General features: G+C 43.9%; 2 protein-coding genes across 2 annotated transcripts; one reads left to right on the forward strand and one right to left on the reverse strand.

The window, feature by feature from the left end:
* Window positions 1-2,842: 2,842 nt before the first annotated feature.
* On the forward strand, window positions 2,843-6,131 carry SSTR1 (somatostatin receptor 1). The gene has a single exon (XM_042814800.1). The coding sequence runs from the start codon at window positions 2,934-2,936 to the stop codon at window positions 4,110-4,112; it is 1,179 nt and encodes a 392-aa protein (XP_042670734.1). The 5' UTR covers window positions 2,843-2,933; the 3' UTR covers window positions 4,113-6,131.
* An 11,145-nt stretch (window positions 6,132-17,276) lies between these two features.
* On the reverse strand, window positions 17,277-18,302 carry CLEC14A (C-type lectin domain containing 14A). Its single transcript, XM_042813298.1, has one exon. It carries the CDS (start codon window positions 18,300-18,302, stop codon window positions 17,277-17,279), a length of 1,026 nt encoding a protein of 341 aa, XP_042669232.1.
* Between the last annotated feature and the right edge of the window lie 721 nt (window positions 18,303-19,023).

A 19,023-nucleotide genomic window follows, 5' to 3' on the forward strand; every position in this document is an offset into this window, starting at 1 on the left:
TTTATGCATATGCAGATAAAATGGAGGGCAATGCGGACAAGAACTTATATTTTGTGCTGATGACATTGCTATCAATCAGTCTCAAAATCAATCCTTTTTGCTCTTATCTTCACAGAGAGCAATACAAAAGCATTCAGATTCATAATGAAGCTACTGTTAAATGCCAATTTATAACAATACGAAACAAGGAAATTCTTTAAGCAACATTCTGTACATAAATATTCCTTAAAATAAATGCTCACGTAAACAAAAATTGGATTATAGTTGAACTATAGGTTTTCAAAAAGACTGAAGTGCTGCAATCAACCAGATGTTCTTGCTGATGGGTTTGCAGTTATTTACTTAAGCTCCTCCTCATGTCAGTGACTGAAAGCTGATTCACATTCTCCCAGAATATAAATTTTAATGAATATCATTCTCCAGCTGAATTTATGTAATTGTGGAACAGTGGCAGATAGCATGCTGCAAATAAAGATTCTGCATGGTGTAGTTAAATATAAATCTTTTCACTGTATACTGGAAGTTCTGATGCTAGCACATGAGAATATACAATCTCTGAAACCCAAATTGTGCGGATAAAGTTTCTCAAGAAAATTTGCATGACATCCCCAGGTGCTCTAACATCTAGCTAGTCATATACTGTGATGATCCTTAGAGTGTTAATATCGTTTGCAAAGGTGACTCAGTAAAGGCATTTCTACATTTGAACATAAACACAAAAGCCGCAAAGAATATAGTTCAAATAGAACTACATGCAATCACTAACAACTGAATGGAGTGGTTTTTTTTTTTTTTTAAATTATTATTATTTGCAGGGAGGTATTGGTTTTTTATCTTGAACTGTTAAATTTCTGGGTAAAACTTCATATAGATCCTTATTCTCTTTTCTTCTTGGTCACAGAAGAAAAGGAAATGGTTTGCTTAAGGCATCTGCAAAAGGGTGCGTTTGTGAAACAGAATGCCTATAACAAGGTGCCAAAGAGCACACATTTGTTCCTTTGCTGCGCCAAGGTGTATATAGCCTGGAAGTGATGACTGACATGAGGAAAATCACACAGTCAGCAAGATTACATGTGTGTGTTGGAATAGCTATTGGTGATACTGGGTTGTAATGAACTGATTTTGTGTATCTGCATATTAAAGTGGTGGGTAGTGATAACATGTATAATTGTGAGGGTGGAAAGACAGTGATAATGGGATTTGTGAACTGTAGGAGGTGATGGGTATGCATGATAAAAAGAGTAGGTAGCGAGGACGTAAGTGTGATGCTGAGCATAGTGGTGTTAGGGGCATATGCATTGTGGTGACTTTTATGTGGCATGGACCTGCTGTTTCTGGAAAAGTAGGCAGTACTCACAGGTGAGTTCATGTAAAGAAGCAGATTGGTCTCCATAAAGGTGAGATGTCCTCACACATACAAATAGCTGCAATAGGCAGAATAAGCAGATATTGGTTTTGTTTTTCTCTTTTGCATATGTATGTGCTGAGGGAGTGTTGATTGAGTAAGCCAGTGTGGTGCACGTGTTAGTGAGTAACTGTGTCTGGTTCATACAGAACTAGGTGGTGGTTGTGTTTGGAAGCTGGCAAAATGGTTATATGTAAATATAAGAGCAGACTGCATGGAGTGATTGCATGTATGGAGCAAAGACACCTAATGCCTGGAAGAAGGTGTGGATATGAAGGTGACCAGTGTTTGCCTGGAGTGCTGAAATGTGGTTCTAGGGCATGCTGATGGTGTTAATGTGTGTTTGGAGCTGGTGGCGTGAATGAGGTGCATGAGGAATCAGTGTCTGACTGGGCATGACAGCATGAGTAGTGATTAGTTTTGACTGCATTTGTCACTCAGGATTAGGGTCCATGTTTGAAACAGCACAGTAAGGGTCAGTGTATAAAAGTAGTTTTTTGCTGCACATCCCAGTCAGGGATATGCATGTAAGGGGTGTGTGTGTTTGTGTGTAGCAGTGGTGATTTAGCATGTGATGGTTCCATTTGAAGCGATACCATGAATGGAAGCAGTACGTGAGGGGACAGAAGAGTGGACAGATGGTATGCTTGTGTGGCAGCATAGCTGGGATGTTCTTGGCACCATCATGGTGCAGATAGCGATGGTGAATATTGGTGCTCAGAGCCAGAAGGTGTGCTAGGGAGTAAGAATAGGACAGGGCTCAGGACATAACATGCAGAGCATGGCAAGGCTCTGAAGTATGGGATGCCACTTACATGTGATGTCTGACGATGGAGGAGAGATAGAATGAGGTGGAGAACATGGAGCTGTGTGATGGTGAGAGGTGCAGGCATTGCAGGTTCCAGGCAGTGCTCAGTCCCAGGTTGTGGAGTACGTATTCAGTGCCGTGCGTGGTGGTAGCTCTGTGGGGTGGGCAGTGTGGAAGGTGCAGGAAGAGAACACAGCAGCTGTGGGGGAATGAAAACTGCCTGTCTACCCATGACCCAGGCTTTTATTCTAGAGAAGGAATCATGGTCCTTCTGCTCGGGGTGCCCCCGGACCCAGATGTCATGGCGCACGGAGGGGCAGGAGGCTGACTTCATTGGAGCCAGTGAAGAGAGGGAGAGTAACTCAGGATGAAAAGAGGCAATACAGCGTAGGGCAGGGGCAGTGCAAGCAGCCCGGGGCGGGGGGGGGGGAGGTTAGGAGGCGGGAGGTGGGAAGGGACACCCACTAACGTCTCCTCCCGCATTTTTTTCTTTCCCTCCTCCTTTCGTAGCCGGTGACGCGCTGCTGCCTATTAATCATTCACCAGCCGGGGAGCAGCGATTCCTGCGCTCGGAGCTCGGCGGCCGCCTCCGTCCGTCCCCGCGCCCGCGCCCGGAGCAACGCACCGGAGGGAGCCCGCCGGGAGCCCGTCACGATGCTGCGCCCGGCGAGCGGCCGGAGCCAGCCGTGCTGAGCAGGAGCGAGGAGATCCGGGCGGGGTATGCTCCCCGATGGCACCTGCACCAGGCTCCCGGGCGGTGCAGGCAGCCACAGCGGCGGCAGCCACAGCGGAGCCAGCGGCGCTTTGGAGGAGGCGGCGGCGAGGGGCATGGACTCGGGCGGCAGGAACTCCTCTGGTGCCCCGAACAGCACCTTGAGCGAGTCCCAGGGCAGCGCCATCCTCATCTCTTTCATCTACTCTGTGGTGTGCCTGGTGGGGCTGTGTGGCAACTCCATGGTCATCTACGTGATCCTACGCTATGCCAAGATGAAGACGGCCACCAACATCTACATCCTTAACTTGGCCATTGCAGACGAGCTGCTGATGCTTAGTGTCCCCTTCCTGGTCACTTCCACCTTGCTGCACCACTGGCCATTTGGTTCTCTGCTCTGCCGCCTGGTGCTCAGTGTGGATGCCATCAACATGTTCACCAGTATCTACTGCCTGACTGTGCTCAGCGTGGACCGCTACATTGCTGTGGTGCACCCCATCAAGGCAGCTAGGTACCGCCGGCCCACCGTGGCTAAGATGGTCAACCTCGGTGTCTGGGTGCTTTCCATCCTCATCATCCTGCCCATCATCATCTTCTCCAATACAGCAGCCAACAGTGATGGAACGGTGGCTTGCAACATGCTCATGCCAGAGCCCACCCAGAGGTGGCTGGTGGTCTTTGTGGTCTACACCTTTCTGATGGGCTTCTTGCTACCAGTGGTGGCCATCTGCCTCTGTTACATCCTCATCATTGCCAAGATGCGCATGGTGGCCCTGAAGGCTGGCTGGCAGCAACGCAAACGCTCGGAGCGCAAGATCACCCTCATGGTCATGATGGTGGTGATGGTCTTTGTCATCTGTTGGATGCCCTTCTACATTGTGCAGCTGGTCAATGTCTTTGTAGAGCAGGATGACGCCACCATCAGCCAGCTCTCCGTCATCTTGGGCTATGCCAATAGCTGTGCCAACCCCATCCTCTATGGCTTTCTCTCAGACAATTTCAAGCGATCCTTCCAGAGACTGCTCTGCCTCAGTTGGATGGACAATGCTGCAGAGGAACCCATTGACTACTATGCCACTGCCCTCAAAAGCAGGGCTTACAGCGTGGAGGACTTCCCCCCGGACAACTTGGAGTCAGGGAGCATGTACAGGAATGGCACGTGCACCTCCAGAATTACTACGCTCTGAGGAAGCATTCTTGCCCCCTGCCCCACCACCCCCCAGCAGGAGGGTGAGCGGAGCCAGTCTGTGGCATGGGGAGGCTGGGAGGGAGGGGGTTTTGATCCAGCCTACTAACAGCAGTGTTTGGGAGAAGAGGAAGCAAAGAAAACCCCATGTCCTTGGTGTGCTGCCCCACTCCCCTTGCCTCCTTTGAAACTGGGTGCATTTGCTGATGCTTTGACACCCCCTTAGTAAACTGCCATGCATAGCATCTGGCAGCCAGGCTCTGCTAGCCCCATCTGTCTGACAAGCAGGTCCAACAAAAACTCTCCCCTTCTGTACAGGTCCCCTCTCCTTCCCCTTAGCTGGTGAGACCCCCTGCCACTGAGCAGAGCCTGCTTCAGGTCGGGTTCAGACCCCCTTGACCAGTAGCAAACCTGCCCAGCTGGGAAAGGTCCCTCCTGAACACATCTGCCCTCTCCCAGAAAGCAGTCTCTCCCTGTTTCCCCATGGGGAAAAAAAAAAAAAAAAAAAAAAGAAGGGAGCAAAAAGGCTCCAAGAAAAGGAGCAGCTTTTGCTCTGCAGACAGCTCCCACCTTCCTGGGGCTCAGGCTCTGTGCTGCGATCACAGGCAGCAAAGCAGAAAAGCCCTTCAGAAAGGAACCTGATTGTTGCAGTGCCTCAGAACTCACAGCAGGATGCCAGTAACAGGAGGTAATGGATCTGTGACCCACGGGGACAGAGCTGAGGGCAGGAGGAAGCCTTGGGCTGGGAGAGGTGTGAGTGCGTTCCTCCGCGTGATAGAATGTGCAAGTAATAAAGTTTAAGGGGAGCACTAGACTGTGAAGTTATTGTCTTGCACTGCTCCACTGGCCATGAAACAGTGATGAAGGGACTGAGACAGTTTTCAACGACCTGAGTGGCCACAAAGTCACTTTAACTGACATGGAAAAAGGGGATTTTATTCAAAATCTCCACCAGGCTCTTAAATAAATACTTGACAGAAAAGTAGCTGTTTGACAATAGCTATTAGCCTAGCTCCAGTTTCTTCTGTTGCACTATAAAGAGATAAAATGGGTTTCATAAGTTGCCAATGTAATATACTGGCCCAGAGCTTCAAAATGTTTCATTTCTGAGAAGCGTTGGTTTTAGTGTGTCAAATGTCTTTTTATTTGATTTTTTTTATTCTTGTTACTGTGCTGTGAACGTGTTTCTCTGAAGCAATTTATGCTGTGTACTTATGTCTGTGGTGACTACCTGCAAGAGTGCTTTTAAAAGGGGCAATGCTCAAGAAGGCTTCTTTTCAGAGAAAAAGGTTGTGACTTTTTCTAATTCTTTCATCTACATTGTCTCTCCCTGGAAAAACTCTCTTGAATTTTCCCTGTTTTTCCTCCTCTGAAACAATACTTTTCCCATAGACAAATGAGGATTTACTGTTTGATAAATGACAGCTGATTAAACAAACCCTCTCTCCCTCCTCCCCTCATCCCAGCCGCACACACCAGGATGAACCATGTTGAAACAAGCAGCTCTGTCAGTTTGTTTTCTACCACCTGTATTGACAGTATCATGCAGTGGCAGGTGTCCCAGTAGCTGTGACAAATCACTTTTCCAGCTCAGTGCTGTGGTGGTATTAATTATAACTGCTGAGAGTTTGAAGCAAGGGATTGGGAAAAATCCTGGGTAGCAGCACACCCGTACCCTGTGCTGGTAGAAGCGCACGCCATGCTGAGGGTGAGGCTGGCGGTGGAAGCATCCAGTACCTGGTGGTGGACATACTGCAGGTTCTTGTTAAACGGTACCTTTAACTTCGCTCAGCAGCAGTAAGCAGGAGACTACTTTGTGCATTTCTTTCACCAAAAATTAGGTACTGTTAAATGAATGTATAAATTTAGTATTTCAAAGTTGTTTGATTCAAAGCCCATTGAAATGAGAGAAGAAATACTACTTCATTTCAGTGGACTCTGAGTCAGCCCTGTTTAGTTCCAAAATTGCTGATGTGGAAGCTGTTACATACTTATTAAAACATTTTGTGAAAAGCTTTAACAAGTGTACAGTTTATTTTCTTTTACTTCTTAGTGGACTTCATTTAAAGAAAACACACAAATATGAGTTTCAGTAATGATTTGCATACACATATGGGGAAAAATAGAGCCAAATCTCTCAATAAGCATATTTAACTTTCCTCAGAGACCAAACATCTGTCAAATGCCCCACGCTGCCACATGGTGCTATTTGTAGAGCTTTACTTAGAAACTCACTCACAATCTCTTCAAAATGGTATACATTTCTTTTTTCACCCAGGCATCCTGCTATGCAGGATCAGATTAAACAAAGTCAGTCTTTGTTCTACTGCTGGGTTTGTTTAACATTAGGCACTATGAAGCAAAAGCAAAGGAGCGGTAATTCATATCTGATATTCAGCTTTGATGAGTAGGTGAACCTGGTTTATCACTTAAAAAAAAAAAAATCCACGTGAATAAAATTCTTCTCCTTAAGTCGTTACGGATTTCTGCATGCCTTCCAGCACAGGCATTCTAATTTCAGTTCTCCCAGACAGAGAGCAGAGGGCTGCCCGCAGGCAGCAGAGCAGCTGGGATGCTGGTGGCACAGCAGATGGCAGGCTTTCCTGCGCAGAGCCACACAGCCAGCACTGCTGCTGTGGCACTGCCTGAAACATTCCAGGTAGCTTCAGATGGGAACACAACCTGCTTATCCCAAACTAACAGCTCTTCCCGCTGTTTTTCACTCCAAGTTTTGACTTTGGAAATGGGAAAAGGTGATCAAATGCTGCAAATCATTATTTCTTTGGTTTAGGAAACACATTCAGATTGTTCTGTATTATTACCCTAAATTTTAGGACATGTCTACCAGAAAATATGTTGTCCTTGTGAAATAGCGCCACGTACCAGAAAACAAACAAAATGCTACTCAGTACTTTCCAAATATCAAATGAAACTCCGTAAGATTTCATAAGAAAATTGTTATGTATTAATGCTTAATGCACTGAAAAAAAAAAAAAACCAGTGCCATATTTCTTCAAGACATTTTGTCTCTTTCCCAGCCATAACAAAATTCATCTTCAAATAGGCAAGCCATAACTTATAACTGTTAGTGTGTTGCTGCATATTTCCCTAGGAGTTTAACATTTAAAATATCTTCACTTTTATACACCTCATCATCACGGAAATTGGTCCTCTGTTGCTGAATCCCAAGTAACTTTTGCTATGCTTTGTTTAATTTATTTATGCTTTGCTCTGTTTAACTCTGCATAGCATGCATTGAACTGGATCAGTTCCCCAATGCATAAAGAGCAAATGGCCTTCACATGGATTTTCCTAGTGCGTACACCAGGTACCTCTGCAGCATTTTTCCACTCAGAGAAAAGCAAGCCTGAAATGACTCTTCTTTCTCACTAGAATTTCCAAGAAGTAATGTTAGATCTAGAAGTGCAAAAAAGAAGTTTTCAAGTCCTGCAACAAATGCAGAAAAATAATAACAAAAAACCCAAACAAATAAACAACAACAAAAAGCCCACAATCAAATAAGCAAACAAATAAAACCACACAACCCAGAAAAAAAAAAAAAAAAAAAAGCCTATCAAATAATCAATCCAGTGTTCTAGACTTCCTCCCCTAGAAACCTTACCTGACTCCAGGAATCTACAAACAACAATATTAACTAAATCTCTAGAGGAGAATAAAGTCTTTTTACTGCATTACAGATTCATGGCTTCCATCTCTAACACAGAACCCCACTGGACTTATAACCGCAAGCTAAGACACAGGAAGAAGCAGTAATTTACTAATTTGATTTCTCTTAGAGAATAATGCTTTTAAATGTTATATTTTGTAGAGAGAAGTAGCCAAGAACAGAGCAAACAGAAAACATTATAAAGTGTTTCACCAGCCAGCTAGACACCAAACGCAGTTTTCACAAGATGGTTTTCCACAAAACCTATCTTCTGACTGTTTCACCAAAACCCTAAAATCTGCTTTCAGCAGAGCAGGATGGCATACCCTTCCTGAAATGTGTGGCATTTCATCTCTACTCTGGACTGAATACATCTGTCATTATTAGCCTATCATTCCTATGACAGCTAGTCACCTTGAAGGCAATATTAATGCACAAAAGGCCCATTCTACTCTTTCTATTTCAAATAAGCCTTTTCTGCAAAGGTTCTCATACCACACAATATGATTTGCTCTGCAGTATCCCTCTGTAGGTTACTGAGCTTCCTAGTTATAAAGGCTAAGATAAAAGGGCCATGATGCATAGCACAGGGCTGTAGAGGAACAGCTCCAAATTAGCAGTTTCCCAGTCATAAATATTGCCACGAGGACTGCTGTAACTGAATTGCACTTATTCAGTTTACACTGCTGCTGACAGTGCTGTTTCCTTTTGTAATTCAGGCTACTGAGCCATGAATGTGGCAACTGATGGGGAGGCTCCGAGATCCTGCAATGGTTCTGCACTTCTCTGTGCTTCATGGAGCCGAACAGTGCTGGATAAAGTCACTGTAACAGGCTGAGGGAAGCCAAAGGCCATGGGTTCACCCAATACATGCAGGACTTGCAGATATTTGCATTTCCAATGGCATGTTCAAGTGATTGCTGATCAGCTGGAATAGTTAAAGATGCGGCAGATTCCAATTGCTGGGCAATCAGTTACTGCTATTTTACTATATAGTTATTTCTAAGTCCTTGCTTTGCTTCTGTGCTGCTTTGATGTGCAGAAGAAATGGGAGTGTTAATTCTGCTAGATGTGAGTCCATGGCTGGAAAAGTTGGAGCTGGTGGGAAAAGGAACTCTTGGAGGAAAACCATGTTTGAGTCAGACCTGGAGAATTTGCATTTGCAGATGCCCATTTGATGGTCACAGAATTTGGAAATAGTCACAATGAGCTGCATCTGAGAGGACCAGAGAGCTACAGTTTCAGGAAAACGCATCCCAGGCCTAAATGGACCAATCACAGCTTTCCTCAGCCACCTCCATCTGAGGCTTAAATCAGGAAGCTAAAGGAGGCTATGATTATGATCTTTTCGTTACTTAAGTCAAATAGGCTATAACATGTTGAAACTGAATGCAAAAAGCACTTCCGCTATCACAGTACCAGCAAAAGAATCATTTTGCCATCTGATTCCATTAAATACAGACATAGATGGATCTTGTTCCTCTCTCCAGTCAGAGAGAGACAATCCATGGATAAAAGAAAAATTCAAAAAACACTGGTTTATTGAGCAGAAAATCAATACCAGTGTTAGCGAGTTTATTTTCCTAACATTACAGCAGAATCATTTTATATACCAGAAAGAGAAAAGATGTTTCTAGGAGCTAAACTGACTGTACAACATTATAAGGCAGATTTTTAAGGAGCTTTGTACATCTTCTTGAAAGCTAGAACAACTTTAATATTAAAACATGTTTATTGTCTAATGCTTCACATGTCATCTTAAGGAGCTTTATGTATCCTTCTGAAAAACTGGAAGAACTTTGATACTAAAATATTTTTTATTATCTAATTCCTCACATTTCCTATATCATTTTGTATTCCTTCTACAAACTTGAGTGTCTTCATAAGAAAAAAGATTTTGCTCACTGGAAGTTTTTGCCTAGCATCTGTAACTTATTTCAATGAAGCTATAAACTGCTACACCTGCTACCTGCCTGGTCCCAGGTTCATGCCTTAGATTCATACAAATTAATTACATGAATTGATTGCAAGACCAAATGAACAAACAAATGAAAGAAAACTCAATGAAAGGAATGATGAGAAGCACAGAAAACTGATTTTCTAATGGATCCTTTATTTCAATTTTTAGATCAGTGGCTGTTAACTGGTCACACAGAGAATCTGCAAGAAATTGAATCCCACCTTCTACTACTTGTGCTAAGAAAGGATGGTAAGAAATCCTCATAAACTGACTGGGCAGAAAAATTATGGGAGATGTCTGTCCCATGAAGATTTAATAGGACATGTATAACTGTCACTGTTCCTGTTTTTCATGGTGGAAAGCAAGATAGCAAGGTTGTTTTATGGGATGCTGTACAAGAACAAGCAGAACATCCTAAGTATGTTCACAACAAGGCTGTTTAGATATTTGAGGAGAACAAATGTGAAAGAAGGTCAACGCAGTGGATATCTGGCCACAATTGAGCACCAAATAGGAGAGGAGCTCAGAGTCTTAGAAAGAGGGAATCTGAAAAAGATAAGTGGCTATGGAAAATACATAAACTTTCAACTCAAATAGATTACCAAGTTCTGCTTTTGATGTCAGCTGCTATTTTCAAAGCTGGATGTTGCTTTAGAAGTCAGAAAGCTTGCAAGTACTTTTTCTAAGAACCATGAGATAATTTAAGTGCTTTATGGAATGACTAGAAATTTAGGAAAGCAGTGCAGAAAACAGATAGTCTAACATTTAAAGAAAATCTGCTGTTTTTTTATTTTTCAGATACATATGATTTCATGGACTATTTTCTTTCCTTTCATTATTAAAATGGAAAAGTATTACCAAATTTGTGCTCAGCACAAAGATCACCATACCAACAGGACAAAAATGCAATACAACAACATACTGTCCATTCTTTCACTATCACAGAATGAAATTTGCAGAATTTAAAAGCATCTTAGATACTATGATAATGAAAACTATTTCCCCATAAGAGAAATACATACTCTTAAGAACAAAAGTTGATGCTGATGTACTCCTCTCCAGAGATCTCGTAACTCAGAACTTAACATAGCCAGAAGTCATAAAGCTGCAATCCCCAAAGCGGATTTTCTGATCTACAGAGGATTTCAGGTTTCTGTGTACTCATTCAAGAACATTTCAAATGAACAAATATCTAAATGGAAGTAAGAGAATAAATTACTTACACAAGGAAAAAAGCCTCGTGAGTAATGCATGTTCTGGATGGGAAGAATAGTGGTCTGTCCTATGGACTCTGGAAACTGTTTAAGTGCAAATATAAGTACTTCACTTGACCAAACAGATTTTTGCTCATATAAACAATTCCTACAATCTCAGATTTAACTAGGAAAGCTTGTATATATTTATGCTTAAAGAGAACATCTTTTTCTTTCAAGCACAAAAGAGGAAAATGCACTGAAACCTAAGTTTGTGCTTTACTACAGCAAAGTTGGCTTTAACTAACAAGCCAGCTTATCCAGTAGGTTGTCCTTTTAGAGATCTAAACTGGATTCGTGCAATTGCAATGGATGCCTGCAGCATTAGTGTGAACAATTTATCAGAAAGTAATGAGTTAGCTTTTATTACTATGTCTGATCATAGAATGGTAAGGTTGGAAATGACCTGCAAGGTCATCTAGCCCAACCATCCTCCCACTACCATTGCTACCACAAACACTAAACCATATCTTGCAGCATCTCATCCAGACACCTCTTGAACACTGCCAGGGATGGCATCTTCACTGATTCTTGGCATAATTAGCCTGACAACTGACAACAGAAGAAACAGATCCTAATTTTGCCTTAAGAAATGGACAGTATTTGGCTGAATATTGACTGCAACATAGCTAAAATGAACAATTTCAGGAGGAAAAAAAAGCAAAAAAAGATTCATTATGCTAATGCTAAATTTCAAAGCAGAGAGCTGCATATAAATTAAAAAGATTATTAAAAAGAAATTTAAAGGAACAGCTAAAAGATAAAAACTTGCAGGTGACACCAGGACTATTTAATGATAGAATGGTGCACATTACCCATCAAATGTTAAACTGTACACAATAAAAAAAAGTACCTAACTTAAAGTTGAAACCAGCAAATAAAACAAAAGAATGAACTTTGGCAAATAAATAGTAAAAATTTCAAGCAGGTAAAAAAATAAGTAAAAATTAAAAAAGAGAAACATCTGCATAAACAGATAGTAACTACTAATGAAAAAATCTAGAAGAGGTGGAAACCAACTAATGTGCTCACTGCTCATGAACACCAATTGTATTTAAGAATGTTTTGGGAAGAAAGAGCCATAGGGAAAAAAAAAGAAATCTTACTATCTGTGCTCATTACAGACTTTTTTTTTTGGGGGGGGGGGGGGAAGAAAGAAGGCATGAATCTGTAGAACTTCACTAGAACAAAGAATTTGAAGGAGTTCTGGAATAAATCAGAGAAAGGACAGTACAAAACCATCAGCAGTGGCTGATGTTTCCCTAAGAGTGCTGAGGGAATTCTGTAATGAAAGAGCTGCACTATCGATGGCGATAAAACCTGCTGGAAACCACAGTGCTCTCTCCTGGGGCTTATTCAGCTCAGATTTCTCATAAACGATCTGGAAAAAAACAGAGATAGTTCTTTGAAAACACCAGCACTGTTCTCTGCAGTGGTCAAAACAAACAAATGGTTACGTTGTTTGCTTTTAGAAACCAGAAAATACTGTTTAACTGTCATAGAAGACAAAAACATACCTGCCTCCTCAATAGTTTCTAAGTTTGGATTTCACAAGTAACAATATAAGAAAAAGTACAAAAAAAAAAGACAACAATCAGATCTATAGAACCCTTTCTAATAAAAGAGGAAATTGACTCCTCTTCTTGGGATAGAGCTGAGTGAAAGACTGCATAGCAAAAGTGCAGAAAAGAGATAAACAAGTCTATTTTTTCATGTCACATATAAGTAAATTGTGGCACTAATTGATACAGGTTTGTTGTATGCCAAAACTAATAAATTGGATCCAAACTCTGTTAGACAAACCAATGGAAGACTACCAAGTGTATCATGAACTCAGCCTCAAACTCACTTTATAACCCAGTAGAGCATCTAACAGAAGTGACACCTGGAGATGTCAGATTTCCTATTTCCAAAAACATTTGCCATTGACAGAGACAGATCACAGAGTCTGAATAATATTAAAAGTCACTTAAATATCTGTTATGTTCCTATGTTCTGTTCCAGGGAACAGTGTAAACCATTCTTATCAATCCAAAACAAGAGCTGCTGGTTGTGTTCCAAAAAAACAAATCTCACTTTCCTGACATACTGCAGGCCATGTGCTTTTCTTTGATTAATGACAAAAAAAATCTTTATTTGCAGACCACTGCACTTCGAATTTGAACAAACAAATAAATACAGAGCAAGAAGATGTTAAGGATGAATACATCCCAGCTAAAGAAGGATACTTGCCTGACTTGGTCTATACCTCCCCAGCTCATCCAGGACCTACAGGATTCTTGCTCTTTACATTATCCATGAAATACTTAATGTCATTTGACTTTCATCCACTCTTTCGCCTCAGATTCATAATGTGAAAGGACTGGCAGAAGGGATAGGGCATAGCAAGTGTGGAACAACCACTCTCCCTTTGCCTTCACTTCTACCTAAACAAAGCTGTCCTTTTGGCTTACAGTATGGAGCAAGGAAAGAAAAGGCTTGAAGGCAAACAGATGACTCCCAACTCACATTCATGTCCAGTCCTCCAATGCCACAGCTCCGCAGGTCCAAGGAGGACAGGTAAGGCTATGTATTGCTGGAGGGAGAAATGGCAGGAAGCTCAATCAAGTCTAAAGCACTGTGAAAGTGGTTACTTGTCTCTTTGTGTTTATTTTTCAAATTGATTATACAGCAGTTAAATGTAGTAATCAGCACTCTGCAGCCTCGATAAACATCCACATCCAGAAAAAAAAAAGAGAGAAAATATTTTTTTTTCTATAAGCAATTAAGATGCATGTGTCAGTGATTAAGCTCCAAGTGATAAATGTGGAAAGATAGTGAGATTTGAAAACATAAAAAACTTCAAGTGATAGGAAATCATGCTTCCTGGGGGATACACAGAATCTGTTTATTTTGAAATCTTCTTTAAGTGATACCATACTTAAAGAAGGGGGGAAGTTTCAATTTTGCCAGAGTCCATTTTCAGATTTCTTTTTAATCCCATGACACACTTAATCAAGCTCACAGCAGTATAAAACTACTGTAAGAATTGGGGAAAATGAAAGTTTATTCATCAAATAATCAGGAATAAAGCTTATCATATACATAAACGTACACGCTACCTTTGGAGGACTTAAGAAAAATCTAAAAAGTACATCTAATAATTGGCAATAGGACACATTTTATGGATATAAATAGCAAGCCAGATCTGACTGGTTCACAGCTGATTCATCACTGTAATAGGAGCCAGCAGTACATGTTACAGGTCAGCTATTTGTTAGTTTCCTATCTAAGCCACAAGTTAAATTGAGACTGGAAAGCAAAAATGATTCACCCTTTCTCCCAAACCATCTACCTCTTGATCATAACCACTGAAGAATGGGAAAAGTAATCTGTGCTCTGTCATCTCAGGCATTTCAAGCCCACTTAGGTGCCAAGCAAATCCAATTAAGTTTTAATTCTGCTGACTGTAAAAAGAAATTAAACAACCCAGACAAACAAAACAAGGATCTCTAGTACGCAAAAACAGTAAGAGCTATGGTAAAATAATAAGTATTTAGCTACATCTTGAAGAGACACATGGCACTGTGAGTTGTTTCCAGACTTGCACAGTTACAGACTTAGCTTTGCTGATTTCTCTAATTTAATTTCAAATCTATGTTTTACAGGTATTTAAGTCCAAGCAGCCTCCCTAGGCACTTTTCAGTTGACGTGGAGAAATAGTACTTTAGTACTTCTAGGATTGTAGCAATTTGACAGATTAACATGATGGGAAAAAGGTGCTTCACCAGAGGAGTAACGACAAAGGATTGGCATAATAGAAAGGTGCTGTACAGGAAAGGAAAAAGATTACTTACCCATACCAGAAAATTCCAGGTTTGTAGGGGAAAGCTCTACCAAGGAAAGATCTCCAGAACAAGATCCTTCCTTAGTGGCAGTCAGCCCTTAAATGGGGTCTAAGAGAGGTGCAGCCAGGCTCCACCCTTTCTGGTCACACAGCTGAATTGCCTTCACCTGTGCTCCCACAGCTGACCCGTCCTTTCCCCAAGTGCTCAATCAGTGATTCCCATACAAGATGAAACTCTTTGCTCCTGTTTGCAGCTTCTATTCTAAAATGAGATTAATTGCTACCTGCATATGCATATTTTCCTACATAGGTTGCAAGGAAGGTGATGCTAGATGAGCTGTTAGAGATACCTATAACTGGTGTGATAGATTCTGTCCTTAGATGTAAAATAATCTGATTTCAATTGAGTCACACTATAAGACATGGAAAACAACCACACCCTTGCGCAGTCCTTTAGGTGTGTGCCTAAAAGAATGACCTAATGCTTAATCCTCAATCTTGGGTATAAGAAAAAGAACCCTGAAATCCATATGCGATTACACAGGAAGCCATTGCAAATAGTGAAATGAAAATAAGACAGATGAGTGGTTTGTAAGGGCATGAACCTGTGCATTTTAACTCAATAGTCTGAGTAAAATTCTGAGATACAAAAAGTAAAAATTTAAAAAAAACAAACAAACAAAAACCAACCAAGCACTTAACTCAGCACTTAGCTGCGTGCTTGGTTAAGACAGAAACAGGGAATCAGAATTTCTTCTAGCGCTTAGAGAAATGAACCTGAATGGTTGCACCATCCCATGAAGAGTTTCACCATCTGATGTGTGGGAAAGGGAAGAAAAATACAGAAATAATAACTTGAGGAGGCTTTTATTCATTTAGTTTCACTATCTAATCATGGAGCACAGTGTAGGAGCATGGAGCTCCATGCACACTGTGCTAGAACAGACTGCTTAAAGTGATGCTTACAGTGATAGTAACAAGAGCAGTATAGAAGAGGCATCAGAGACTCACTTTCCATATCTGTGCATATCACAGTGTTGAATCAAGCCTCCTACTGAAACTGATAAAAATGCTTGCCATTCTGACATGGAAATGCCAGATAAACAGATTGGAAAACTATGCAAATTGTGAAACAGCTCTGTAATGACCAGTGTTCTGACCTGGCTGGATTTAGTTGCTGTCATTATTAGTGCTGTCATTATTAACTATAGACAGCCTGATGGCTCACAAAAGTTTGGAATCTCCTTATGAAAAACAAGAAAATGCCTCTCAGGCAGCTACAGTGGTTACAGCCTATCATTATTATAAGGGGAGAGGGAAAAAATACTCATGCTCTGTCAAACTTTGTCAAACTCTGTCAAACTCCTTAGCAGATGTTTATACCAGATTAATCTCCAAGTCTTTGCTTGCAAGAAAAATAGGTGATTATAATCACACTGTTTATTGTTTGAAACAGTGCTCCAAATTCAAAAGGAAAGTGAGCAAAATGAAAATAGTAGTCAAAAGGTCAGCTTTAAACAGAGGAAAGGAAAAAAAATAGCAGCTTAGAAAATGGCATTTCCAACTGTAATGGTCTCTCAAAGGGAAAAAAATATTCCCATATCCCATAAGGCCTGGATGAGATCTAGTTACCTGCGTTATACTGCACTCAGAAAGCCCTGGACCAATACTTAGCATTGCTACTTTAACTGGAAATCAACACTGTAATAACAGGTGGCGAGCATCAGCATTCTTTGCCACATAGAATGAGTCCTGTGGTTAGGAGGAGCCTGGTCCTGAGAAATCCAAAGGGATATAACCCTTAATTTGGATATTAGGAAACATTTACCTCCTTAGAAGTGTGTGTGAAGTGTGAATTCTTTCCTTGTTCTCAAGGGATGCCATGGAAAACTGCTTTGGGATCTGCATGCTGTGTCCAGACAAGTTAGCACTTTGCTCAGCATGCAGTTTGCCTGCACCCTGTCTGATCACAAGGGATCCACACACTGCACACAGAAACCAAGTTTTGCACTGGCATCAAACTTAGAACTGAAAAACTGGTTGCTCTGCTACAATATAAATGAATACTGTATGAAGTATGAACAGAGCAGCAATTAAGGTTTTAAATCATCCTTTATTCTTTCAATCAAGTGAAGTATAAAATGACTCCCCATTAACTTCCCATTTCTTCAGCAATTTAATGTCCATCTAGGTATGGAGATGCTCCTCATTTGTAACAACATCACTCTCGAAGAGCATGGGTTGCAGCTTCCTCCGAAATTATGGTGCTTCACATCTCCAAAAGTTCCAGCAATCAGCAAGCAAACGAGAGCCTCCCGGTGCCATTCAGATGGGTTCTCAATAGCAAGGCACTAGCGGGCAAAGCCTTCCACTTTGCAGATGTCCCGGAAAAGAGCTTTTGGGAGGCTCCAGACCCGCGGGTGCCTTCGAGCGGAAGGCCGGTGCGGTCCTCGCCGCCGCTACTCGGCACCCGCAGCCCCGCGCGGCTCCGCGCTGCCCGTCTCCGTCTCGCCGCCCGCCGCCTTCGCGTTGAAGCACAACTTGAAGACCCCCAGGACGGTCATGACCAGGATCACCAGTACCACCACGGCCACCGTCACCAGAATGAAAACGTAGTTGGAAGAGGAAGAGGGCGGCGGGGCGGCCGTCCCACCGCGGCCGGCGGGCAAGGTGGCCGGCGGCCCCGCGGAGCCGCTGGGTGCTGGAGCAGAGAGGCGGCGGTCGGCGGCGGCGCTGGAGGCCGGGGCGCAGCGCTCTTTGCAGGGGCAGTGGGGCTCCTCCACGCCCTCCCAGGCGAAGCCGCTCGGACCGTGCCGGCAGCGGAGCAGCACCTCTCCGTCTGGGCACGCCACGGCAAGCTCGGTGCCCGGCGGGCTGAAGCCGGGCGCGGTGCTGGCCTTCCCGAAGGGGAGGCGGTAGTCGAGGCTCAGCGCGCCGTCGGGACGGAGGTCGGGGCAGGCGCCCTCCTCACGGTAGCGGCAGGCGTAGCCCCGGCCGTGCCGCTGGCAGGGCAGCTCACGCCATCCCCAGCGGGATCTGTCGGCGCCCACCAGGTGCAGCCCGGCACAGCGGGCGGTGGTGCAGGTTCGCACAGGCTCTTTCGCCCAGCGGCCGAGCGCCGCCGGCACCTCCCGTAGGGCCGTCTCGCCGCGCTCCTCCCAGGAGAAGCCTCGGAGCGGCTGTCCCGCGTCGGTACAGGCGGAGGCGTTCCTCTTCAGCCCGACCCAGAAGAGCGCGGGCCCCGCGGCCACCTCGGCCAGCAGCGCCAGCAGCAGCCCCAGCTCCGACTCGGCGCTCACCCAGGCCAGGCCGCCCGCCCGGTCGCCGCAGGCGCTGCGGGCCTCGTCGTACGAGGCGTTGGCCAGGTGGACGCTGAAGCAGGCGCCGGCGGGCTGACAGCGCACGATGGAGGGCGGCGGGGGCCGACCCAGGGCGCAGGTCGCGGCCAGGAGCAGGCAGCATGGCCCGGCCCGCCACCGCCCCATTCTCGCGGCGGGCCCGGGGACTCGGGCTGCCCCGTCGACTCTGTCGGCGCTCGGTCCGGCTCGGGCGGGCCCACTCCACCCTAGCGCCGGCCCCGCGCCCGCGGCCCTCCCCCGGGCCTACGCCGGAGGAAGCGTAGCGAGAGCCAGGCCTGACCCCTGCATCCTCCGTTTGTTGGCAGCCCGGCCCCGTCTGGCAGGGCGTCAGGGGTGGGGTGGGTGGAAAATCCCAGTGTCCGTCCCACCCTGTGAGCGGCACCAGGGACCCAGCGGTGTGATCTTTTCAAAGCCAGAGGGTTTTGGAACTTATTTTATTTTCAGATGGAATAGCTATGGATGACAAATCCTGTTCAACCAGTGTGGTTGACCTGCATGGATTTCATTGATGCTAGGCGCACACAGAGATAAAGCCCATTTTCTCTGGACTCCTCAAAGAAGAACTTGAAAGATGTACAACACAGCGAATCACAGAATGACAAAATCATGGAATCATAAATCTTTAAAAGACCTTAAGATCATCTAGTCTGACTGCAAACCTGTCACCACCATGCTCACTAACCATGTTCCTCAGTGCTGCATCTACACGGCTCTTGAACACCTCCAGGGGTGGTGATTCCACCACCTCCCTGGGCTCCTGTTCCAATGCATTACCACTCTTTCTGAAAAGGTTTTCATGATATCCAAACTGAGCCTTCCCTGGTGCATCTTGAGGCCACTCCCTGGG

The sequence above is a fragment of the Centrocercus urophasianus genome, unplaced genomic scaffold (genome assembly GCF_019232065.1).
Source record: "Centrocercus urophasianus isolate 14NV4802_14NV808 unplaced genomic scaffold, USGS_Curo_1.0 seq_14, whole genome shotgun sequence".
Lineage (NCBI taxonomy): Eukaryota > Metazoa > Chordata > Aves > Galliformes > Phasianidae > Centrocercus > Centrocercus urophasianus.

Excerpts from the sequence above, each read along its gene's own strand:
- SSTR1 (XM_042814800.1), top strand. The coding sequence starts at position 2,934 with ATGCTCCCCGATGGCACCTGCACCAGGCTCCCGGGCGGTGCAGGCAGC.
- CLEC14A (XM_042813298.1), bottom strand. The coding sequence starts at position 18,302 with ATGGGGCGGTGGCGGGCCGGGCCATGCTGCCTGCTCCTGGCCGCGACC.